At 39.7% G+C, this 26,083-nt stretch overlaps 1 protein-coding gene across 1 annotated transcript; it reads right to left on the bottom strand.

The window, feature by feature from the left end:
• Positions 1–10,300: 10,300 nt before the first annotated feature.
• gabrg1 (gamma-aminobutyric acid type A receptor subunit gamma1) lies at positions 10,301–25,958 on the bottom strand. Its single transcript, XM_036573900.1, has 9 exons — positions 25,703–25,958; positions 20,577–20,737; positions 18,354–18,421; positions 17,243–17,463; positions 16,831–16,913; positions 16,171–16,308; positions 14,796–14,948; positions 13,906–14,105; positions 10,301–12,093 (listed from the first exon to the last, which is right to left on the bottom strand). The coding sequence occupies exons 1-9, from the start codon at positions 25,762–25,764 to the stop codon at positions 11,818–11,820; spliced, it is 1,362 nt and encodes a 453-aa protein (XP_036429793.1). The 5' UTR covers positions 25,765–25,958; the 3' UTR covers positions 10,301–11,817.
• Between the last annotated feature and the right edge of the window lie 125 nt (positions 25,959–26,083).

Genomic DNA, 26,083 nt, shown 5'->3' with positions numbered 1-26,083 from the left:
ATAATGGTACGTTTGGGTACCACTTTTTGTCATTTTCTGTGAAGAACATAAAATAACACTTTTTCAATGACTTCACACTGATCACCCCCTACACAGTTATATTACACGTGTGTTGGGGTGAACCCGTGGGGGATAAAAGTGAGGAGGTGCTGTGTCCCTTCACTCTGTTCTCCTCCTACAGGGTCTGCTGTTAGTGTGTGTGTCTGTGTGTGTATGTGTTTGTATATGTGTGCGTGTGTGTGTGATGGTGAACAACATGGACAGGCTGCTGACTGGCTACAGCTGCTAAAGGAGAATCCTACACTGGCCACTTGTGATATTTTCAACATCTGGTATTTTTGCATAAATTGTTATGGCTGTATTGATTAAAAAAAAACAATAATGCGGTGGGTCCACCAGACCACTGAGTAACAAAAACATGAACACCACACAAGAGTTAAGGTGGAATGGAAAATTTGAGTAAGAAGCTGATGTGAAGTCAGCACTTTTTAACTGACTTTTCAAAGTGAAGCCCACTTTGTTAATAAAGTAGATTCTCCAGACGTTTTTCTCTGGGATTCCAACAGAGTTAATACTTTTTGTCCTGAAAATAATGAAACTACAAGAATACAGAAATATCAGGCATGCAATAAATCAAACTTAGCAGTATTAGTTGTGGGTGGTGTAACAATCACAGGGGTGGCATCATAATAATAGACTTATAACCTCAGTCTCTCCAGCAGCTCTAGTGCTTTCTCGGTGTGATTTACGCACACACACAAACTCACACTCACACTCTACTGCTCCAGGTGAGACCACACTGCAGCAGAGAGGGATATTAGAAGACTTGAACTGGGGAGAAGAGAATGATGCTGAGAGTTGAGTAATGGCTTATTGAAGGAGTAAGTAGAGGGGTGAGATTGCTGCGAATGACTTTGGAGTGTTCAGGTAGGACTCACACACACATATGCACACTGTCACTTCAGTGGAAGACGAGCATTGCTGCTTCACAGAACACTTAGCTCAGAGTGATGGCTGTAGTGGGCAGTTAAGGTCATATATGAAGAGCAACATGTGCTCCAGTGTCACTATAGATCACTGCAGTTTAACACTATATCTATCTGTTCATCAGTCGAGTGACAGGTGGACTTTACTGCACAGCACAGCTCGCTAATGATGATCTCAAGTGGAAGCTATACAATTAGCAAATTAACCAGAGCCTTTTGAGTATGACACATGTTTTAGAGTCTCCAGGGCCTGCTTCACCTTGGTGTCAAGCTGAGGAGCATATTTTCTTGCCAGGTTGCTCATTAACCTCAAGGTTGTGCAGACATTAAGGTTACAGCCTCAGTTTGACAGAGGTTGAAGACCCTGCCTTTGTGGCTCACATGTAACAGCAAGGCTAACCAGACTCTCCGGCCTGCATAACAATGCATCATTTGCTGTGTTAATAAGTATTGAAATGAATGAATAATTGCTGCAGATGCTCAGAACTGAATTGTTTTCTGATATATATAATGTATATGTATGTTAGCTAAGCTAGCTAGCAAAGTATATTATGCAGTTATAGGCTGTTTTGATTCTCCATTCTATGCTGAAGCTTATTGATATTTAGTGCTCTGGATTTATTCAGGAATATGTTGCTTATACACAAAATGCTGCATTTGACATTTTTTGTTGGACTGCATCTGTTTTTCAGCCTATGGTTTCCCATATGCTGCTTTAGCCTTGCTAGTTAGTTAACTGCCACATATTACGTAATGTGTAATCGTTTTGATCGGGTTTATTTGGTAATGCAATGTTCCACATTGTTTAATCCACATCTACACAAAGGTGTGAACAGTTCTGCAGTTTAAGAACACGTCAGGAATCTGATGTACACTTTTTCTAAGGACCTCAAGAACTGATTTGAGTAAAAAACTTAGATATTGGTGAATAAAGCCTGGTGTTCTTAAACTGTTGTATAATTCACTGATGCTTTTTTTTGGCAAAGTGGGTTCTTTTTCGTAAAATGTTACAGGCATTACTTTCAGAATGAGAGTATATTTACAAAACTCATTGAAGTTAAAGTACAATAAAACAATACATATCTTGAATTTGTGCTATTTTATACAGAGCCCTGCTGGTGACATCCCATATAAGTAAAAATAACGCGTGGGCACGCCTTATTAACGCATGGAAACAAGATCCCAATGCGTGGCCACAACTTATTAAAATTATGGAGCCCCACTGGTAAATAAGACACGAGAACAAGATAATTAAGTGGTGGCCACCACTTAGTAAAGTGTGGGAACACATTAGGATCTCGTTCCCACGCCTTACTAAGCCATGGCCACAACTTAATTATCTTGTTCTCGTGTCTTATTTACCAGTGGGGCTCCATAATTTTCATTTAAATATAAGTGGAAAATCACTGCTTTGCGTTTTTATTTGCATTTCACATACTGTCCCAACTTTTTTGGAATTGGAGTTTGTAGAAAATAGTTACAATTAATCCTACTTGGTATCACATTTTTATATCAGGATCCTCAAAAGGGAAACCTCAGGATCAGACATGTTGCTACTGAAGTATCCACCCATCCCTGCCCACTGCTCGCTGATGTTAGTGCTGCTATAATAAAGGTTACAGCACATCATAAATGCAGGCTACAGACTTAATCATATTATCTGCCCAAGACGCTAACATTTTTCACATTTTGTAGTACTAGATGACCTGGCATGCTAACATTAGCATCCATCACTATTACCATCCCAGCACTCAGAGATGCTTTTATGTTTTTTTATTCCCTCAATGTATCTATAAAAGCTGGTGCTGGACACGCAAGCAAGATTTACTGTGACTATAAAGCTCTTTGTTTATCTGCACTGTACCGCGTCAAGGCACAGCAAGCGGCGAGAGTGATGGTATTAAACGCAGGTCTGTGGTCCATGATGAATCAGATTATGAGCAGCAGGCTTGTGAGAACCAGCATTAAATTACCCTGATGGCAATATGTGTGAATGAACTCTATCAAACTCGAAAGAGGTTCAATAACAACACTATTCGGAGTGTAAGCAATACAGCAAAATCAGAAAAACACATCATTCGTTCACACCTCTGACACTAATGACACTCAAGAGGTGCGGTGAGTGCTCTCGGCAGTAAGCAGCAGCGGAAAACTTTTACATTTTCATATGTTAGGAAAATGTGGAGGGGCACTTGTGGGTATTATGGCAATTAACTGAAATTAGCAGAATCTCATTTTGTTGGTAAATCATCTGTGTAACTTGACCCTCCCCCCTCATATTAACAGCAATGCACTGTATATTCTACTTCTCCATTATTTGCTCTCCATTTTCCCCAACCACCTCACAGCTCAACGAGCGAATCTGTTTCTAATCACTGCTGGACAAAAGCCAAAAAGCGTTCTTCGGAGTGATGCCATAGAAGAACTACTTCAGTTACCTAAAGAAGATTACTAGATGGTTCTTTGAATAATCACGTTCTGAAGTTTTTTTTTTTCCCAAGAACTTTACACTCTTAAATAATAAAGCTTCTTCCTTCGTTGTAAGGTTCTATAAAAACTCTTTATTTAGTATAGACATTATACAGAGACATTATACAGATCTTCAAACTTTAAAAAGGTTCTTCACACACACACACACACAAACAGTTCTTTAAAGAACTATCCGTTAAAGGTTTTTTAGGGAAACAAAAGTGCTTTTTCTATAGCATTGCTCCAAAAACCCTTTTAAAAAATATTATAGGGCTTGGGAATATGATGCTATGACACAGTGTCTTATGGATGATCTGTAATTGTGACAGCGTTAGTCATTCTAGACCGCTTCTAAGCAACTGAATACTCCTCCTTTGCTACCTGCTTTTCTTGGCTTTGCCTAACCTGTAGCCCATGGACTCACAAAATGTGTTGAAAGCGTGGATCTACATGACTAAAAAATAAAGATCAGAGCAAAATCAAGGAAAGCTGATTGGAAAGCGAGTTTTCTTTAGCTATTCGAAGACGGCTGCAGTTAAACAGCACAGAGCACATCTCAGTAAGAGTGCTGATGAACATCATTCTACTAGATAAACCGTTCCAGCTCAGTGTCCCCATCTGTCTGCTACTAGATCCACAGTTTCACAGCGTTGCATGCTGTCTCCCGTGTTCTACTCTCCCTACACCAATGACTGCAGTGGCACTGTGAACTATATTAAGTTTGCAGATAACACTACCCTGGTTGTCCTCATCTCAAACAATGACGAATACACGTACCAGGAAATAATGCAGCTGGTGTCGTGGTGCAGACCTAGCAACCTGGAGTTAAACAAAAAAAATCTGTGGAGATGACCATTCATTTCAGAAAGAAACGCACCCACTGCCTCCACTGGAGCAGAGCAGAGTCTTTCAAATTCTTGGGTACCACCATTCAGCAGGATCTCAAATGGCAGATGGACAGGCACAGCACTGCAGTTATACAGAAGGCCCATCAGCACTTTCCTGCGACAGCTCAAGAAGTTTTGGCTGCCTCAAGCCTGGCTGGTCCAGTTCTACACTGCCCTAATAGAGACCTTCCTCACATTCTCCATCTCCATCTGGTTCGGCTCTGCGTATTTGAATACCAAACATAAGCTGTACCAAGCGTTGCAATGTGCAGAGAAAATCATCAGCTGTCGGTTCGCCCCCTTTAAGATATTTACCCATCTAAGATTAGAAGAAGGAGTAGGCAGGGAAAATCATGGCTGACTCCTCACACCCCAGTCACTCTGTTGGTTTCCACTGGTTTCCATCTCAGCAGAGACAAAGAGTGAGAGCCCTAAAGACTCAGACAAACCTTCACCTCCAAAGCTTATTTCCCCCAATCCATCATCCTCCTAAACGAGGACCCTTTCCAAATCCCTCTGCTTTGAACAGCTGCACTTACAAACTTGCTTTTTTCCAGCTAAAAGGTATGAGGTGAAGCAAGTTATGATGTGACTAGGCTAGTAATGTTTGCTGAGGTAGTAAGAACTATCTATTCATCTTAGGACTCTGGATCCACTACCCTTTTGGTGTAAACGTCAAGCCATCTGTGATCTAAAATGGGTATTTATGAATACAGTAATAGTGTCATTAGTTTCCTAACTAGCTAGGCTGGAAGTGTTTACTAAAAGGCTGCCTACAGTGGCAGTGGCCAATGGCCGAGTTAAATATTCCAGTAATTGAGTGAAATATGTTAGTGGCTGAGCGGAATATCCATTTATAAATGTACATGGACTTTAAGTGGCTTCAAAATTCTAAATTACCTGAAAGATTAGGCGCTTAATCCAGATACTAGCCCAGAAAGTTAACGATGGTGGATCCACACCATCAAAAAGATATTTTTATGTATATTCTGTTGTTTGGCATCCTTCATGAGATGGTTAAGATACATCCACTTCTCATCTGATTCACTTTTAAGCATGACAAGCCTAAAACACAATTAAACAGTAATTTCTTCAAGATGTGAGTATTTGCAACATAAAAAAATCACCCTGCCAATATGGCAGAACGATCTCATAATGCAGCGTGACATGACATCAATTTCCCAACCCCAGTTGTGTGTACGTCCCAGCTTAGAAGAAAGCTTTTTTGTAAGAGTGTGCAGCAGGAAGAAACCTTCAAAAAAAAGTAAAGGAAAGCAAAGAATTGTGGATTGCTGTGAGACTGCATTTCATGTTCTTGTGCAACTCTGTGCGCCTACTAATGCTTCATCAAAATTTCATCAGGCTTTCATGGCAAGTCATGCTTTGCTGCACCTTTGAGTTCATATCTGCTTCCTCTGTCTGTGAGCTGTCTTCAGAAGCATGAAAGGGCTCACCTGGCAAAGAGGCACGTGAGGGAGCCTGAGAGCAGTCGGGAAAGCTGAGCTGCGTTTCTCTCCCCGAGCAACCCGTCTTATCTCTCCTTTTGATGGTGTGAAGAGAGGTATTTTAGCCGATGCTGAAGGCCTTTGAGTTTGAACAGACATAAAAAAATGTTTTTCACAGCATTTTGTATGCACATCTCTCCATCTCTCTGTGGCACATGGGTCTGTTAAGTGTTTGTGCTAAAATGTCTGTTTATCAAAGAAGCATTGATTTGGGCTGAACCTGATTAATGTACTTTCTTTCAAGTTTCCTCTGATTTGCAGTTTTTTTCATACATGTCTTTTTGGAAATTTCACCAGCTTCCTCCTTTATTCTGTTTCTGTCTCTCTTGCTTTTCGCTCTCTTTTACCTTTTTCCCTTGTGACCCTGTCGTTAGATTTAGTCCCTGATAGGTTGTGTGCTTTATTTTTCCTTATGAAATATTGGTGAAGCCTTGTCTCAATTGAAAGAGTGCAGTGAGCATTTATTTGTCTGAGGTGGTCCCTGTGCACCCTGTGTGGAGAAATAGTCCCTGTGCACCTTATGTGTGGAGAAACACACACACACTTTTATGGCATCCAAAACCTTTCAAGTCATGAAGAATTTAAAACAAGACTATCTGCCATAAATTCTAGCGTTTATGTCCACAGGCTTTCGCTCTGGATAATAACAGTTTAAGTTCATCTTGAAAGAACGCGTTGAATGGCGAGTTTCGAGATACATTCTGTGAAGAAAGCATTTCTCCTCACTGGTCAGGCAGAATCAGCTTTGTGCCGCCCGTGGTACAGCAACTTTCTGAATTTGCAGACGGTAGCTCTGCACGTTTCAGACATGTTTCTACTTCCCTTAACAGCTGTCAGTTCAGCGAGCAGTGCGGCCTGGAGCTGAGTGCTGAGGGAGTTTTTCAGTGGAGATCTTTTATTGGCCTCTTGAGTGTCTAATCCATGATCTGTCTTCACTGAGACACGGCTTTTAATCTATTCTCTCCTACCACTATACAGCAGTCTTCTCCTCTTATTAAGCCATGCTAATCACCCAGGCTGCCTGTAATCGCTGCCTACAGAGACTGAGCTGAAAATATCAGGGGGACGCAGGCGCTGTCCAAACAGGTGTACATACTAAGAATAAACATGAGTTTTGCAGATGCCTTTCTGCAAGGGCGGTATAGGGCACATGTACATAAATAAGATGATAAGTGTCTCAATAGTTGTAGCCATAATTATCCTAAATTGCCCCATGATGGCATCACAAAGTCACTTTAAAGGGCCCACTTTATATTTTGGAAATAAAAAAAGTTAGATGTATTACATAAACACTGTTAAATGTTTCAAAATGTACCATTCACTCCCCAATTCATACAGTCCATGTATCGTCACTGTGCAAATAAAATTCCAAAATAGTATCTTTACAGAAGAAGGCAAAACTGATTTCACTTTTTTGGGGGGATTTTTTTCCAGTTTTCTCTCCAATTTAGTTGTATTCAATCGCACCCAGTAGTTAGGACTCCCCCAGCTACTCAATACCACCAGCACTAGGAGAGCAAAGGCAAGCATAAGCTTCCTCCGAGTCACATGAAACCAGCCACCGCATCTTTTCCGACTGCCATTGTACAGCTAAACACGCATGGAGGAGAACGCTAACCGCCAGTTCTGTTATGTCAGCTAACAGATGTCTGCGCTGGCTAACATGAATGATGGGGGAGAAGGAGGGCCCTCCTACCAAGCTCTTGGACTCCCAGCCATGGATGACAATCAGCAATCACCTGATAATAGGGCCAACGCTTAGACAGTTGCACCACTCAGCAGCCCGGGAACTAAACTTTTAATTCAAGTTAAAGGGGAATTCATTACATTTTTCTAAATATCTACACAAGTAAATAGTTCAGGTGTAAAAAAAAGTCATTCAGAGTGGTTTGATGTGAAATGTTCCATTCTAGAGAAACTTTCCAAATCAGAATTGTTCACTGTGGTGGTGATAGGAACCAGACGTCTGAAGAGTTCAATGATTCTAAAAGCTCCCTCACAGAAAGTTATGACGTGAAATGGTTACAAATACACTGCCTGATGCCTGAGGCATTATTCATTCATAGCAAAGAGGCACATGCTTCCCAGTGAAAACTTCTTTTTTCAGATTGACCACTGCTTTACCGCTATCAACATTACATATTACATATATGTGATTCAGAATTCATGTAGGTACACTGGTGGTTTTGGATAGCAAATAATATAGCTATATATAAACGGCAGTTTAGCCCTGCCCATACACAGTGATAATATACAGAGAGTTACAGCCCTGGTTTTTGAATGAGATGCAACACTGAACAGCCAATCACAACAGAGACTATTTATATGGTCTTCAAAGACACAGTAACAGAAACAGCCTGTTTGATTCTAAGGGATAAAAAGGGGGGGTCATAAAAATGAGTTGAATATTTATGGTACATAATCCAGTACAAACACCATAGGCATTCCTCAGGAAAAAAGACAAGAAACATGTGGGGCCATTTAAGACATCTTAGTCCAAACCAGTACAAATACACAAACTATAATCAATTTCTGTGTGTGCGTCTGAAACATTTGGAATTGTACACTCATTCCCTGCATAACCTGAAACTAATTAAAGGATAAATAAGCTGATAAGTGGCCTATTGCAAAACTAGTCATGTAAGAAAAATAATCAAAAGCTTGTTTTGTCCCACATCCTTGCTTTTAACTTCTGCATTTCAATGAGCTGCTGAATATTTAACACAACCAAAAAGAGCAGAGAGTTTTATTCGTATTTTTTCAGGCACAGATTTATTTTCTCACAGTGTTGAGTTTGTATTTTTTTCACAGACTACACAAATCTACTAACAGGTGAAGAGCACGGCGCTTGGGCGCTGACAGAGAAAGGACTGGCTACTAACATCTGGGACAAGAACTAAACAGAAAGGGCGGACAAGAGAGCACAACGAAACGGAGGACAAAGCAAACAGCATGGAGCTCAAACACATTCACAAGTGTATGCAATCAAACACACACACCTGTGAACACGCACACACCCACACGTTCACATTCTCACTCATGCTGTCATGCAAGCCATTGACTTTTATTTTGTTAGTCATATAATAAAAGCAAACAATGGCTATAAAAAGTGTAACACACTGACAAAAATGGTGCTTCAAATGTGTCAAACCGGAATAACACAGTCACTGTCCAAAAAAAAATAAAATAATAATAATTTACAAGAGAAGGCAAGAACGTTCTCAACTTTTAATGTAAGCTAATGTAAAGAGATTTTGTCATTTTGGAGCATTTCTGTTGGTCTGTTCTTTATGAATTCACCCAGTGTAAAGGACAACTGCTGTTTTAAAATGATGTAGAAAAATAAAAGTAAAAAAAAAATGTAGCTTTTATTTTTAGTATTCTTTTGGACAGCAACTGGCTTGATGTAACACATTATATTCAACAGTTTGAATGTTCACTCAAAACACCATCTTCTTCAGTGTATTCTTATAATGCCTTAATCATCTATTCATCTAAAAAATATAAACAGACCTTATTTTACACATATTCATTGCTATTAGAACTGTGTTCTGCATAGGGTGCGCTAAATGTCCACTAAACACTGACCGAGTGAAAGAGTGCGCAAGATGCACTTAGGCGTGCCAGACACAACACGGATCTATACACAATTGTACTTTAGAAAATATGTTGGCTACACTGCGACGTGATGATGGATCTTAATATTAGTACAGACACCATACAACATGTAATCTTATTGTAAGTAAAACAGGCCAACTAACAGGGATAAGATACAGCACAGAAAGAGTCCGACAGTAGCATGAACAGACAACACAGACACATTCTCTCCACACGCACTGCTTTTGGAAAGTGACTACCTTGAGTTGTTAAACTGCGCAGTAATATGATAAGATCATGCTTAAATTGTTCCACACATAACATGTAGCTTAAACAGGGGTAGAAGCACACACAAAACTGCCTACATTAAGTGTTCAACTTTACAAAAGGCATCGATGGCTTTGTCATGAGCTAACAAGAAATTATTCAATTGTTTGTTGTTTTGACTGATACAGTGAAAAAAGTCATCAACTGAGTTTATTTGATTCGAATGTATAGAACATTTCCACGTTAATAAAATATCGCTGCTGTTGGAAGAAAACCTCGTATCTCCAAAATAGTAACTTTACAGGAGAAGGAAAAAACCTACTTTACTTTTAATGTAAGTCAATGGAACCAGACATTTTGTCCAAGTAATTTTGGGTCATTTCTGCCAGTCCATTTATCATGAAATTTACACACAATGTAAAGGGCAACAGTTATTTTCAAGTTATGTTAAAAACTGGAAAACGACAAAAATGGAGATACAAGGTTTTGTTCTGACAGCAGCGAAATATAACATCTCATCATTTTGTCTTTCATTTTATTTACTTCTCACAATATTTTATTTTATTCATGTGGAAATTTATACATGCTTTTTCATGTTCAAATCAAGGACACTCAGTCCGCTGCTTTTTTTCAGTGTATCTGACATGTCTGCAGGGCTGGATGAAAGAGAAAGAGAGAGAGAAAGAGAGAGAGCAGATCTGCCTACAAAGAAGAACATTTGAATTCATTATCCGCAGGAACGTTGATGAGTCATGAGATAACAGGAATGAGACGCTCGCGAAATGATTCGCCTGCAGAGAGCAAAGCTGCTGTCGGGCAATCGCAGACGAGACGACCAAGCTTTATGAACTTCCTGGCCACACTAAAGGCTTTTTTAGCAACATGCCTGATCATGTGTTCGATAAATATTCAGCGTTTGATTTCACTTGCTGGGATACAGATATTGGCAGAGATGGCAAAGTGAAATGATAAAATGCTTTCTTTCATGTTGTGCATAGCCTCAACTCAAAATTGTAACTGAAAATAAATGGTGTTTTCTTTAATTTACATGATTCAAATGTTTCGGTTTACTTCTTTTGTAAAAGAATTGCGACGATGATAATACATTTTATTAATGTGTAACATACATTTGAACCATGTCAATTCAAAGCACCATTTTTTCAGTACACCTAGAGTATGTACATAAAAACGTGTATATGCATGTGCTCATTGACAATGTCTACACGACCGTTACAATGACATGAGAGACTTTTTCCACATCAATTCTTACAGTGTCAGCATTAACCGCATTTTCAAGTCGAGTAGGCTGTTATTATTAGCTAATTCCAAGAAAATGGCTTAAAGGTCAATCTCGAAGCATCAAAACCTATTTCACATAATATTAAACTACTTATGCTTTGGTTTGGTAAGGCGCAAGTAAGCTGAATATTAGTGTATTTACAAGCATTTCTAGCAGTGTCTTTACTACTTAAAGTTCAACATCTATTAGCAGTATACAGTTAACATGTTAGTTCTTTGAAATATCCTGTTAAATCTGTATAAGAAGCATGTACTATATTTACTTTGTATGCCTGAACCTAAAAAACATTTAGTATTTTGTGCACAAAATAAAAGGAGAAAATACTTTATCTGTCCTCCAGCTCTGACAACACAAGACTATTTCAAATTATAGCCTTCACTGCACCATAAATATTCTGAAGATTGCTTGGCACTGAGCAAGGCGGATATAGGAAATCATTTTGTTTGCTATGGCACACGCTGTCTGGAACATAAGTGTTGTAAATAACAATTTGTCATTCTTTTCAAAATGTTTAGTGCTCTTGCTGGTATTATTCAATGTCCTGTAATAGTGAATCAAAATAATACGCTTTCTAGGTCACATTCGCCTGTTCTTTCTTTTCTTTATAAACACATTTTCACCCTTCATTAAATGAAACACCAATGGCGGACAACACGTCCACTGGTAAAACATCCAACAGCAGCTTTTATCCATTCATTCTCATTGAGGACTAATGGTGCCAAATACTATATCAAGAGGGTGGAGAATTTACAAATGATTTCCAAATATCTCCTCAATTTCAAACGAGTCCATCCCTCTTTCACACTTTATAAATACAGGTACCCGATCCAGTAGACGAGGTTGAAGAGGCCGAAAGCGGTCGGGAAGAATATTCGGGAGTAGGAGTCGATTTTGGACACATGGACGTGCATCCTGTTCTCACGCCATGCCCCTGAGCGACAGTCGTCAATGCAACAGAAAAAACTCGTACAGTCTTTCCCGTCCAGACACTCGTAGGTGTAATCATCGTCATCGTGGTAGGGTGCGATGTTGTTCATCTGAAGCAGAGATGTCCCTGGCCTGATGTTCACCACGCTTGATTTCTAGCGTAAAGGGAGAACACATGAATAGCTACTCAGCATCATGCTAGCAAGGCCCTGTATGCCTCACAAACAATTACAATTTTGATTGTTAAATCAATGTTAATGTATTTTAATAATACATATTTTAATTTTCAGCAGATAGTTAACAGGTTTAATGCAATAAAGACCTTTCATATCGCTTTTATGTACAATCTAGCTATATCCATTGTCATTTTATTAAACATTGCTTTAACTAAATGCCAGTTTCATTTTGTGTTCTTTTATCCCAGTTTTTCCCAATTACAGTTTGCCAGTTAACCAAGTTTTTTCTTCCGTCATCATTTGTCTGAACATACGTTCCATAGCAAAAAGTATGTGGACGCCCCTTCTAGTTAGTAGATTCACCTATTTCAGCCACACCCATTGCTAAAAAGTGCATAAAATCAGCAACGCGATCTCCATAGATTAACACTGGCAGTAGAATGGGTCATACTAAAGAGCTCAGTGACTTTCAGTATGGCACTGTGATGGGATTCCAACAAGTCAGTTTGTTACATTTCTGCCCTGCTAGAGCTGCCCAGGTCAACTATAAGTTCTGTTATTGTGAAGTGGAAACATCCTGGAGCTTCAACAGCTCAGCTGCGAAGCAACAGACCACACAAGCTTCACAACAATGCCAGCAGAAGAACTGTTTGTCAGGAGCTTCATAGACTGGGATTCACACACAAGCCTAAGATCTCCATGTGTAATGCGGCAAGCATTGGCTGGAGTGGTATTAAGCATACCGCCAGTGGCCTTCAGAGAAGTGTTCTTTAGAGTGATGAATCACGCTTCACCATCTGGCAGTCTGATGGGTGAATCTGGGTTTGGCGAATTCCATGAGAACACTATTTGTCCAAATGCATAGTGCAAATTGTAAAGTTTGGTGGAGGAGGAATAATGCTCAGGACTGTTTTTCATGTTTTGAGCTGAGCCCCTGTTCAGCTTCAGTCAAGGGAAATTCAAATACTCCAGCACACAGTGACATTCTAGATAACTGTGCGCTACCAGCTTTGTGACAACAGTTTGGGGAAGACCCTTTACTGTCTCAGTATGACAATATACAAAGTGAGGTCCATAAAAATATGGTTTGCTTAGTTTGGTATGGAAGAACTTCACAGAGCCCTGATTTCAAGATTTTTGTGATAAACTGTGAGCCAGGCCTTATCGCTCAACATTAGTGCCCAACCTCACTAATGCTCTTCTGCCTGAATGGAAACAAATCCTCACCATGTTCCAAAATCTAGTGGAACGTCTTCCCAGAAGAGTGGAGGCTGTTACAGCAGTAAAGGTGGGACCAAATTAACACCAATAAATTTGGAAAAAACCAAGCACATATGGATGTGAAACACAGGTGTTCATAGACATTTAGCCATGTAGTGTATTTACATATGTTGTTCGATTTTAAAACAAATGGGTAAAAGCCTAAAACAAGTCAGTTACAGAAGAAAAACACGTCTATATCTATAGATACATAACAAGTAATAATAAATAGAAAGCAGTCTGTGAATCAGTATATCAATTTTAGGAAGGACAGTTAGCTTGTACATGGATGTGAATGTGTAAGTACTGGAAATCTCTGTGTTGAGGAGAGGGCATGAAAGCCATAAGGCAAAGTGTTAATGTCTATTTAAGTCTTACTGATTTGCACCTCATTCATTTTGTATTTAAAATGTATAGGTCAGCTATGTAAGAGTCTAAACTCCCTTTCATTGTGTTTACTTATGTGTAAAAGACAATATATGGGCAGTTCAGAATGTACAGAATGTGTACAGAGAGTACAGATTTGCTCACCGGTGCATTGTTGGTCTTGGTCTTCTTGTTCTGCCGATTGCTGGTGAAGTAGTGCAGTGTCCCATACTCCATTAATGCAGCAAAGGTGAAGATGAAGCACACAGACACAAAAAGATCCATGGCTGTCACGTATGACACCTTCGGCAATGACTTTCTGGATATGGTGCTTAGGGTCGTCATGGTAAGCACGGTTGTGATACCTGAGCCAATGAAAAAAATGCAAAAATCGTTATAAAGGTTACAAGAAAATCCTTAAAATTAACTGAGCAAATGGAATTTGGAAATTTCTTTTAATGGACCAAAATGCTTACATTTAATAAGACTTCATCATCATCAGCCGCACCTGTTCTTAATTTATAGACTGACTAACATACACATGAAAAAACCTCATATATCCATTATGGTAACATAATAGAAGCAAGCACCTACAAGTGTCTTGATTTTAATTTATGATCATTTTATGTGAAGAAGTTTTCAGATTTTGGACCATTTCTAATTTGTACATTCACCATGAAATGTTCACACAATGAAAAAAGCAGCTGGTGTTTACAATTGGTGTTAAAAATCTACTGAAAAAAATTATAAGTTATGAGGCTTTTATATGACAGCGACTCCACTGTGTCTTTCATTAGCTGTTGAAGTGTTGCCTGTTATCTAGCCTCATTCCAACTCCTTTGTTTCTTTGTGTTCCAAGTACTTCCTTTTATTACTTTTGTCTGCCTGTTTTTGTTGCAGGATTATGGATAAGCCTTTGATTACCCTGTCTTTGTTTTTGTCCATTCTGCCTTGGCAGTGACTCCTGGAACAGCCCAAACAAATCAAGTCTGCACATTCAATCTACTGAAACATCACAAACTGATATGTTATTGTAAACATCTACAGTAGGGTACCTAAAGATGTTCTGGCAGGAACAGCATCCTTGTTGATCCAGAAGGAAACCCAGGAGAGCACTACGATCATGCTGCAGGGGATGTAGGTCTGAATGGTGAAGTAGCCCATTCTCCGGCTCAGATCAAAGAAGATTGTCATAACCACATACTCTCCTAAAATACATAAAAATAATAATCATCTGCTCCATAATACACAGTATGTATATAGTAAATAGGGTTTGATCTTTTGTTCTTCCACATTAGGACCACCCTAGAGACTCGGCTTAAAGCTCGTTACACAGTCTGTTTCAGCTAGGGCTTTTTTGGATTTTTAATACCTCAAGGGTGTTGTGTAATGAAGCTCAATGCTCTAAAATCCCATTATTTTTCTATGAAATTCAACACTGTCCATGGACTGTCATTGAAGGTTTAAACTTTTCCCCTAAAAATATAGCTGTGTTTTACAGTATGGTTTAAAGGAAAGACGCAGAGAAAAATTATATACACAATTTGCCATTTATCCTGGATGTAGTTGATCAGCTGAGGCATGTTTGATGTCCAAATTTTGCTTCTTGAGTTTAGAACAGGAGCGGAAACACTAGAACTCACAAGCCACTCCAATTGCCCAAATCATACATGACCAAAACGTCTTTCAACCTGCTCAAACTGCACCTGGGTCTTCAAACTGCACCTGGGTCTTCAAACTGCACCTGGGTCTTCAAGCAGACTTGTCGATGTGGTTTAGGACACAGTGTGACTTACTGTACACTGTAAAAATGAACAAAACGTCGGACAGCCACTTTAGACAACAGTGTCTTTATTCAAAAACCACTTTAGGAATAGTAGTGCTGATCTAGAATCAGTATTTGTGACAATCACCATCATAAATACAGAGGAATCTGATGCAAGATCAGTCTGCTTTGTAAATACTCTGTCTAAAATGCAGTGAAGTTTTGTTCATATTTATAGCAAACAATTCACAAGTCATACTGTGTCCTATACCACAATGAGAAGTCTGTGTGACCTTAATGAAGACCTGGCTGCAGTTTGAGCAGGTTTTGGGGATGTATTTTTACAGAAACGATTTGGGCTATTTGGGTGACTTTAGAGTTTAAGTGTTTGTTGACAACAGTAGCCTCACAGCTCCAGTTCCAACCATTTGGCTTATTGGACAAAGATGTCTTAGCTAATCGACCACAACTGGGGCAAGAGGAAAACTGGGTAAATTTGATTTTTCTCTGAAGTTTTCCTTTAAACTGTTCTTGTGTTAGCACTCTTCAGTCACAGGGCTGGTTGTAAGTCAAGTGCATTGCTTTAGGTGAGTCTTTAACATCCATCAACCTGTGAAAGCCTCCAGCAAGGTAACTTGAAATTACTTTACAAACACTTTCCACACCTGACTGAGTATGTGCGATGTCTGACATGCTCCGCAGGCCTACAAAGGCGAACTGGTAAAGTCTCCAGTAGCGCTGGTCTGCTACTTCAACAGCACGAGCCTGCCACCTGTATTCAATCTCGTTCTTCGGATATCCATCTGGAAAATACACACATATAGACTGTTTACATATCAAATTACCGTCTCACTCTAAATCACACAAACTGAATTCCACACTCTCAGCGATACTGTACAATACATACACACATACAAGAATGGCAGGATGGTATTGAGGCATACAAGATGGCCCACTGCTTGTTTAATTATGGCATGCCTTTCCCTCAAACTTCTGCCCTCGGTGGTTAATGACACATATGGAAAGCTGAGGGACAGCGCATTCCGCGGATGCAGGGGTGACACAGACTGAAAGACGGAGGAATGTAAAGGCAGCTGGAGAGGGATGAGTATTCTGCTGGAGGATGGTACACTGTCCTTCCTCAATGCAGGGTTGAAAGATGGTATTCGGGACAGGCCTTAGGCAATGTTTGCTTAGCCATAATAGGTGGTGCATGAGGATTGGTCAGCTGACAGAGGCAATGTGTGAGGACTGGCTGGCCAGCAGCACCCAGAATGGGGCTGAGGCTGAGTCACAGATTGATGGTAGCAGTTTTTAACACCTACAGCTCGAAAATTCCAGTGGACACGAATGCTCATCCATAGGAAAGTTATGCAGCTTAAGGTAGCATTCCGCATTAATAGTCAACCTGACAAAAACAGAATTGTGAAAGGTAAGGAACAAAACCAAAAAGAGGTTGAGGCTGACAAATTCATTTCACACGCACTTTGATGCCTGTATTGTGTCCAGGTTTCATCATTATATAGCTAAAGTGATGTATTCACTTTAAACTGACAAATATAGTGTGATTTAAAAGATTCAAACTGTATGTGTCAACAGACAGCAGGGGCAATTTTAATCTTTTGTACAAAAGCGAGTGCTATCAGACAAGAGTACAGAAGCACACACTTCAGCTGCACAAACAACAACTGACCAACACCAGCGGTTGCATCAAACAGACGGATGGTAAGGACACACCTCAGAGTGTACATCACTCGTCCATCACTCCACAGGCGCAGGAGGCGATTGGGTGTGGTGATCCAGTGGGCGTCGGATTTGCGGGAATTGCGGAAAAATGTGTCAGGAATCCAGATCTTTCCAACCATGTTGCTGTTCAGCATAAGGACCTTCATAGAGCTGTTGAACTGAAGCCGGCTGTCATACCATGTCTGAGCGAAGAAGATGTCTATGGTGTACTCCTGAAGAATACAGCAACGAAAATCATTCGTATATGAGCCACAGTGTTTAGTTGAGCAGTTACCCAATCTGAGAACAAATCTATAAAAGCCTGACTGCAACATCAAATAAACACCATGTGATTAGTAAGTGTTCTTTTCTTTAAATCAGATCTAATTACACTAAACTGAAACTGATGGATAAAGATCCCCAGAGCGAAGAAAAGAGAGACCCAACCACACCTAAGCAGATCCAAATCGAGATTCATTCAGAAACAGCTCTGCAAGATTTATGTTTTATTCCATATTTTTTTTATTTTGAAGCAGCTGCTTAAACTACATCTACTGCTTACTTTCTCGGTTTTCAAACAGCATCAGCCATTCTTAGTCATAATCAGCATGACTGGCTGTGTCTTGTTCAAAGGCAGGGATAGTGACTTATAAATGATGGTTATGTTCATTTTTTAATGTTTCTATAATGACTGTTTCTTTCTAAATAAATTACTGAAAAGGACTATTTGATTTTCTCTTGTACAGTTGCCACAAGTGAGTTTTTTCAGAGTAACATGGAATAAATATTTTCCTTTACTTCTACAGTTGTAATACTAAAAGTATTACTTTTACTAGAAATAATGAGGAAAGTAATCCCAATACATTTTGAAAGATGTAAGTAAATGAATATAAATAAAATATATAATTAGATAAATATATTAAATATTTTTTGAGTAACTACTCCAACACAGGTCTTTATTTGGAGTTGCAGTCACGCTTTCCTTAATTTGTTCTTAAACAGGGTAAAAGCTCAACTAACAGCTTAATGTGATGCGTTTAAAAATGTTTATCATCTAAACATTTAGATTTACTGCATAAGACATACAATAAAATTCACCGTGTGTGGTTTGGTATGAGCTCACCATGTTGATGGGATCCACTGGGCCAATGCTGTTCACATACACAGCTGTCTTAATCACAGTGGGTTTCACTGGAAAAACATAAGTACATTTGTACTTAAATAGGGGACCAAACAGGCCTACAAATAGCCTACAAACATATGTACCTGCATACATTGTCATTGTCACATTATAACCTAATTTTGAAAACACTAACTGCCCTTAACATTGTATGAACATGTCATGATGAATGGGGTAATAGGAATGGCCAAAACTGACTTACAGAATAGAGTCTCTTTACATTAAGGTAGATGAAATTAAGAATGCTTTTTGCTTTTCCTCTAAAGATGTGTATATCTATATTTATGCAAATGGGCTCATTTGTTACTAAACTCTTCCACAGGCTATTCAAACCCCATGTGCTGAAAAATTTCTCTCTGTAACGTCAAACTTACTAATCCAGTGAATATTCATATGAAATTGAAGACGAGATTTTGTAGAGACTGCGCTACTTCCAAAGCATCCAGGCAAAACAATGCAGATCTAAGGAGATGATGAATCACAGAAAGCCCGCAGGTCCTCCTTACACCCCCTCATTGTCGGCTCTGAACACTAATGAACTCCACTCGCCCTCGCTCCCTCTCTCCTTCTGTCTCTGTCTCACTTTCTCCCTCTCTTTATCTCTTCACATCTCTCAGATTCACATAAACATACAGATAAAGAAGGAAGATCAATATTGATTTGACTCTGTTGTGCTCTGACACCGCTGGGATCAATCCACTTAAACAACTGATCTGTGGTCAACTCAGCACATTCCTTCCACCAAACAGCGACAAAGAGAGGAACACAGTGCACCATTACACAATAATAATATCCTTAAGTACAGCAAGAAATCATTGCATGCATAAATCAGGAGGAACAAAAACAGCTTTAGATTTTATGTTTGCTATAATTCAGGTTAATTTTCTTGAAAACAGAGCCTCATTCACAAGTCTTTATACAGATGTGTATGTCCTTCTACAGTCTTGTGACATTGCAGCCATCAGTTGTGTAACTACTGACAGAGCAGTCGTGGCAATTACACTGGGGGGTGGGAAAAAAAAACACATTATCTTCGAAGCACTAATTTTGCACTCGTCAGTAGCTACAATTTAATAGTACACTTTAACCATTAGCCTACATTACAGCATCAACTTTGTAAAAACAAAGTAATTGTCATAATATTGACAAGCAAATTACATAGTCCTTTTTGTAAACTACACTATGTGTGTTTTGGGGATTTGGAGACCTCTCTGGTGGAAATGTGTAATTGCACAAGATGTGAAGAAAGACATTCTGTAACGTTGGTTATGCTTCTCTAGGTAAATGCATCTGATGTCTGCAAGCGCGTTGACACAGTATTCAAAGAGAACTCCAAAAGAACCGTACTGCGAAAGATGCGCCTCGAAAGATGTAAGTAAATCATTTACTTTTGTCATTATATCTTAATATGATGATGATTTAGCATTTGAGACATAAACAGCCGCACACATATTTTAGCTTGATTTTTTTCTCCTGACTCAGTAACGCTACTTCTTTCACTTTTAACCCAAAAAACATACATAGTGCAGCTTTAACTAATTTAAATTTGTTGACCTATTGGTGCTTTTCTCCATATGCATTCTTTTGGTGCAATCAACTGTTGCAATGTTGGACAAGCTTTATAGGAAGCTGGCATGAATTCCATTCATCCTAACAACAAATTCTACCCAACTTTTTAGAGTCGCTGCAAAACATTAAGTTTCCAAATTAAAATCCAATGCTACCGAGCTGAACTATGCTGTGGTCACTAATCAAAACTAAGTACAAAAGAAACAATGACAAATTTGCCACCATGCTAATGTTTAGCAAAAAAATCCATCCAAGCAGTGTTAGCTTCCACATGCATACAGAATAAACATCATTTGAAATCAACATAATTTTGGCATTTTGACAAAAACTGAGTTGTGTCTACAATTTCCCATTGAATAGGATTTTTGCAAATGTTCCATAAATCTTATCCAACCTCACAACAATTCCAACAAAAGAATGCATTTGTGGCCATTTTGTATACAGGGGCCCATTAATTTTTATTAAGATCTCAGTTGTGCCACTGACTGAAATCATTCCTAACGTCCTTGTCTGTGTTTCAGCGGGTGATTGCTGGTCGTTAGGACGTCCAGGTGTGGGAGATTTGGGAACCGATCCAAATTTGCTGTGATAACTTGCCTCCAATGTCTGGCCGCAGTTTGTTGTCGTATCCCTGCAGTAATTTATTCAGGATGAGGGTGACGTCGCTCTCGTAAACCTTGGGCGATAAAACCCAAGTTTTATTTATGGGAACGTCCTCATAATCTTCCTCCTCTGCTTTACTGGGCCCAAATGCCAGGCTGATAAAAAGGAGAAAGAAAGAGTAAACTGTTAGAGGAGAGAAACAAGAGGAAAAAAACAGCCTCATAAAGAATTAGGTATACTGATGGAGAGAGAGAGAGAGAGAGAGAGAGAGAGAGAGAGAAGAAAAAGGATTTCTTTAGTTTTAGGAGCTCGAGCTCAAAGGACAGTGACTGGTTTAATGAGCTAAGAATGATAGGCAGGGAGAGAAGAGGGGGATTTGTAAGAAGAGTATGAATGTATGAACAGATAAAGAATGTCATCCGTTACTGTAAATGAGCGAAGCCCCTGAGACAGCAAGAACGAGGGAGCTTTTAAACAAGTGCAGCGTGGAGAGACACAAAGAAGGGGGATCTAATAAAAGAGTGCAGTGATTAATGAAGATGTGCTTTGGAAAGGAGTGCGACGGAACAGCTGAAGGTTAGAGGTTTAAATTATCACCTCCAACTCTCTCTCTCTCTCTCTCTCTCTTCCTCTTTGCCAAGGGACTTGTCTGGCCTTATAATTGCATGGAAATTTTTGAACACCCCTGTTTAAATGACATATTTTGTTGATTGTCTAAGTGAAAAGCTAACATATCTTCTACAGGAAAGAAACTTAAATGTGGCATTTTTCTACAAATTTTAGAGCACAATTTTGACTTATTTGCTGAGTTTAATATTGGAAAAACTCAAATGTGCCATTACATTTGCACAGACCACACTTTATGTTTTTTTTTGGTCCAATATGTTAAATTCAGCAAATAGACAATAATTGTGCATTAAAAGAAGAAATGATTTCCCTGTAGAGGATGTGTTCATTAATTTTCACTTAGAAAATAAACAAAACATGTAATTGAATCATGGGTGCTCAAACTTTTGCATATGGCTGTTTAACAGACGGACTGTGGGTCCAAATGCGCTTAACACATTTTGTTTTTGCTCTTTTTAATTTCTTTGCCTGCCGTGACATTTTTTTAACTGCCAGCTGTGTGTTTTCAGCACAGTCAGAAATCTAAGCACCCAATCTGTCACATGATAATGGGGAAATGCGATTGGTTGGTATTTCACTTAACCACAGGGGGAAAAAAGACTCCCCAACAACATTCCCCTCAAGTATTAAGTGAGAACATGTAAATGGCAACAAATGGCACAGCTGGGACTGAAACCAGAATCCCAAGAGCAGAACACTCTTCTCTGCTGTAGTTTTATTGAATACACCCTTGTTGGTTTGATAGACTGAAAAAAGTGATGCACAGAATTTACTTGCTTCAAACATGTACATCATTTCCACATGAATAAAATATATTACATCAATATAATTTTCTTTCAGTTCAGTTGATAAGACATTCTACGATATGCTAACCTGCACCAGGGCAATCTGTTGCGCATGAAGAAGCTAATAAATTGTGTCAGTGAGCGGTGAGAAGGCTTTTGTGCCTAATCCTCGCTCCTCATTAATTCTGTAATTATTAGGCAGGATAATTTAAGAATAATTCCACTGAAGACTGTCTGAGTGCCGTTCAGTTGAAATGTTGCCTAACTGCTTATCTAAGCTGCAGAAGAAAGAAATTAGAGATTCAAAATGTTTTATTGTCACTCACTAATAGCGCATTAGGACAGAAAGGCTGAATCGGTGGGAATACTCTAAAGGCACAGCACGCATTGTACATTAGGATGGCCAGTGCCATGTTCAGTATGCATTACTACTTGATGACTTAAGCATCCATTTTCTCTAATAAGCAGCTTTCTAACAGTGATAATGATGACGAAACACCAGCCGCGGGAACAGATTCTCGAGGGAAATGAAACGCTCAGCATGGCAAAACTTCCTTGACACAGAAATTCTAAGAAAAGCCTGCATAAAAGGGCCAGATTACAGAAGTGAACAGTGTTTATCTCCGCAAAAAGAACAGTGAGCTGTACAAAAGAGGACTGACAACATGTGCGAGTGTCTATAACATATTTTACTCAAATATTAACATGTTGTATGGTTACATTTCAGTGAGACTAAATGTGGCTCAGAAATATATTCAGAAGTCTGTTCAGAAGGTATGAAAATATGAAGATGCTTTTCAAAATCGCATGAAAATGATAACCGTACTATGGCCTCTTTAATGTTTGTTTCCCATAGGTGACCAAACACTGCATATTCTTGGGTACCTATAGACTACTGATGATTGGCTTTCTTCCACCTAGTGTTCCTACAGAACTGTTTGTTCAATAAGCATGAAAGATGCTCACACAGCTCAAAAAGCCACTGTGGTGCACATCTGCTTACTGTTCTAGAATCACCACAAGGCCAAATTTCAACCTCTCTTATCTCTAATACCCATACAAGCTGGAAAAATTATTCACACATAGCAAATAATCATCCACAAATCAGCCATTTCCAGCATATGGCCAACAAAAAAGTCACTCAGACAGTTTAAAATTAAAGATGATTTGCTACATTTTCCTAAATTTCTACATAATTCTGCAATTAAGATGTAAACAAAGTCATTCAGTGTGGTTTGATGTAAAAAGCGCCATTCTGGAGAAGCTCACCAAGACAGAACTGTTGTTCAGTGGTGGTGATAGGCACCAAAAGAGTCTCACAAGAGTTAATGCTTCCAAAAGCTCCCTCACAGAAAGCTATTACATGACATGGTTATGAATATGTTGCCTGATGCCTGAGACTAAGGGTGGGAGATAAAGGGTGGGCATAAAATGGTATATTATGATACATTTTCACAATAAGCGACATGTATTAGGATGTTTAATCTTTTTGAAGGGTTATAAGTTGAAACAGAAGCCCATGCAGTGCCACTTCTATAAGTTATATCAAAAATGATGAATACAATATTGTTATTCAACATTTCACACACTGCACTGCACCAAATCAATTCAACAGGACAAATTATAATCTCTTTGTAAGGTAATCAGTGTTCATTAAATACTGACAATGTCCACAATATACTCAGTAAAGGTTATTGTGACATAATTTGTCATGATAACAATACAATATTGTCATATTGCCCACCTCTACCTGAGAAATTGTGTTACAATAGTTCTGGGATACGCTTTTGTTCTAAAACATATTTCGGGAGGTACATATAAGGTCCTAGGAGGCAAAATAGTGCCCAAAAAAAATATTTTGTTGGGATTTTTCCACTGTTACCATTATAACCATTACATATAAAACCTCAGAAGATAAATATGATTACTGTCATTTTGGATAGCAAATAATTTTATGCATTGTAGGCATCACGACCTGTAGTTTCTACAAATACCACTGTAAAGAAATCTTGGTTGATAAGTTTTTCTACCATTTCACATCAAACCACTTCACATGCATTTATTTACATCTCAACGACTGAATTATATAAAAATTTGGAAAAACACTTCAATGTTACAGCTGAGTTGCAGTACGATCAAGTGGTGTCTGTAGTCAGTAGGCAGGAATTCTCATTATGTGACTGTTCCTTCACACTATGTCCAAAAGTTTGTAGACTGCTTAGTGTTTCTTCTGAAAACAAGGGTATTAACAAGGCATTTGTTCCTCTCTTTGCTGCAGTAACAGTAACAATATCTACGTTTTACACTAGATGTTGGAACAAGCTGTGAGGATTTGATTGCATTCAGCCACATGAACATTACTGAGGTCAGGTACTGAGGTTGGATAATCAGTTTTGGATCACTCCTACTCATCCCAAAGGTATTGGCTGCAGGTTCATCACTCCAGAGGACACAGTCCCCATGAGGTGCTGCGGCTGCAGTATCCCATTCTATTGGTCAGTGCTTTTCTGTTGAGATTATACAAGCTGTGTGTGCACAGTTGAACACCTGCATCAGCAGTGGGTTCACCTTAAAGTAGTGAAATCACTAATTAGAAGGGGTGTATGGATACTTCAGGACATTTTGTGCATCTGTCACATTGTATTGAAAGAGAGTTACACCAAGCTCCTTCAAGCAAAGCTCATTTGCATCTCATACAAAAACTCAATCTTAAAACATTTTTACCTGCAACAACAAGCTGCCTGCTACCAGAATGATTTATGCAGTGCTGTAAGTGATGCCCCATTACTACAGCATAATAAAGAAGTAAAATATAAGCAGAAAACAGAGTGAGGGGGTGCTGAAGCCTATAAACCTGGTGATTTGTGGTTGACTCCCGATGCCACGAACATTAGTTATGTTCTAGTCTGTCTCAATATTTTAACATTTGAAGTGCTTGGCCCCGTCATTGCAGCTTGCAGATTATGCTGATCCCAACTGCGAACAAATGCATTTAGACTCAGTGGCAGCTAAGAGACAGGGGGATGTGGGGGGGTGGGGGGGGGGTTTGGAGGTGGGGGTGCTGGCCAGTCCTATCAGACCCGACAGGATGGAGCTCGTGTGTTTCATGAGGACACAGAAACACACAACATTACCTATGATACAACCCTGTATCTCCATATGGGGCTGCTTCAGTAGTGAGCTGCCAGCTCTGGCAGTTGAGGACGAGCTGATATGAAAGCGCTGGGGATAAGAACATTATAGAGACCGCAAGACCGAATGCAGGCACAGCTGCGGCTTAGAGAAGACAAAACGAGGAAAACACATTTCATTCGGCTCGTTTGCTTTTCTTCAGGACGGCCTGGAGCGGGGGACTTTTTATCTGAGTGTCTGTGGACCGAAGTCTCCTCAAGGTTGTTTGCAGGAGTGACATTGCGCCTGCTGGCGAAAAGAAACGAAGAGAAGACGACAGTGGAGCAGTAAAGAGCCCGAGCTAATCAGCTGAAACGAGATACGACACAAAAAAACAGCAAGGAAACTTCACCTACATCTGTCTAATAAATTAACCAAAAAACGCCCGTCTTCGGCTACGACACATTTGAATTCAAGCGCGAAATACTGAACCCAGCAGTTCACCTTCACGGACGACTCGACTTCATGTCGATATTAGCGAGCTAACTTCTGTTTATGTTTCAGGTCTCTCCGTTTAACTGAAGGGGGCAAACTTACCAGAGCCGCAGCAGCCCGGGCAGGAGCCAGAGCAGCGCCTCTCTCCTCGGGCGGAGCAGCATGACCACGACGGACACGCAGCACACAGGCTCGGTGTGAGTGGAACAGGCTGGCGGAGTCTTCTAGAGGAGAGCGCAGAGAGGAGAGGAGCTCATGCGGAAGGAAAAGCTGCACTGAGCCCGACACGACCGGCTGGAGCTGAAGACTGCATACATGCAGCCTGTGGGGCTGTGGTCCAGAGAGAGGATCCGACAGGGAGGGAGGGAGGGGGGATGGGGGGCAGTGTGTGAGTGTGTATGAGAGAGAGAGAGAGAGAGAGAGAGAGAGAGAGAGAATGCGGAATTCCGCTGATTGTAGCGCTGCTGTTGTTTCTTTCCCAGC

This window comes from Colossoma macropomum, unplaced genomic scaffold, assembly GCF_904425465.1.
Source record: "Colossoma macropomum unplaced genomic scaffold, Colossoma_macropomum, whole genome shotgun sequence".
In the NCBI taxonomy this organism is placed as follows: domain Eukaryota; kingdom Metazoa; phylum Chordata; class Actinopteri; order Characiformes; family Serrasalmidae; genus Colossoma; species Colossoma macropomum.
The sequence above is the reverse complement of the archived record's forward strand: the minus strand, read 5'-3'. Positions and strand labels throughout refer to the sequence as shown.

Bases quoted from the DNA above. Each gene is read 5' to 3' on its own strand.
- gabrg1 (XM_036573900.1), bottom strand. From the start codon at position 25,764: ATGCTGCTCCGCCCGAGGAGAGAGGCGCTGCTCTGGCTCCTGCCCGGG. The intron at 16,914-17,242 runs GTGTGTCCTTAC...TGTTTTTGTCAG, and splicing joins CGAGTGATGTACACTCTGAG to GTTGACTATTAATGCGGAAT. The intron at 14,949-16,170 runs GTGTGGAAAGTG...TATGTATTTTAG, and splicing joins CATCGCACATACTCAGTCAG to GAGAGTATGTGGTTATGACA.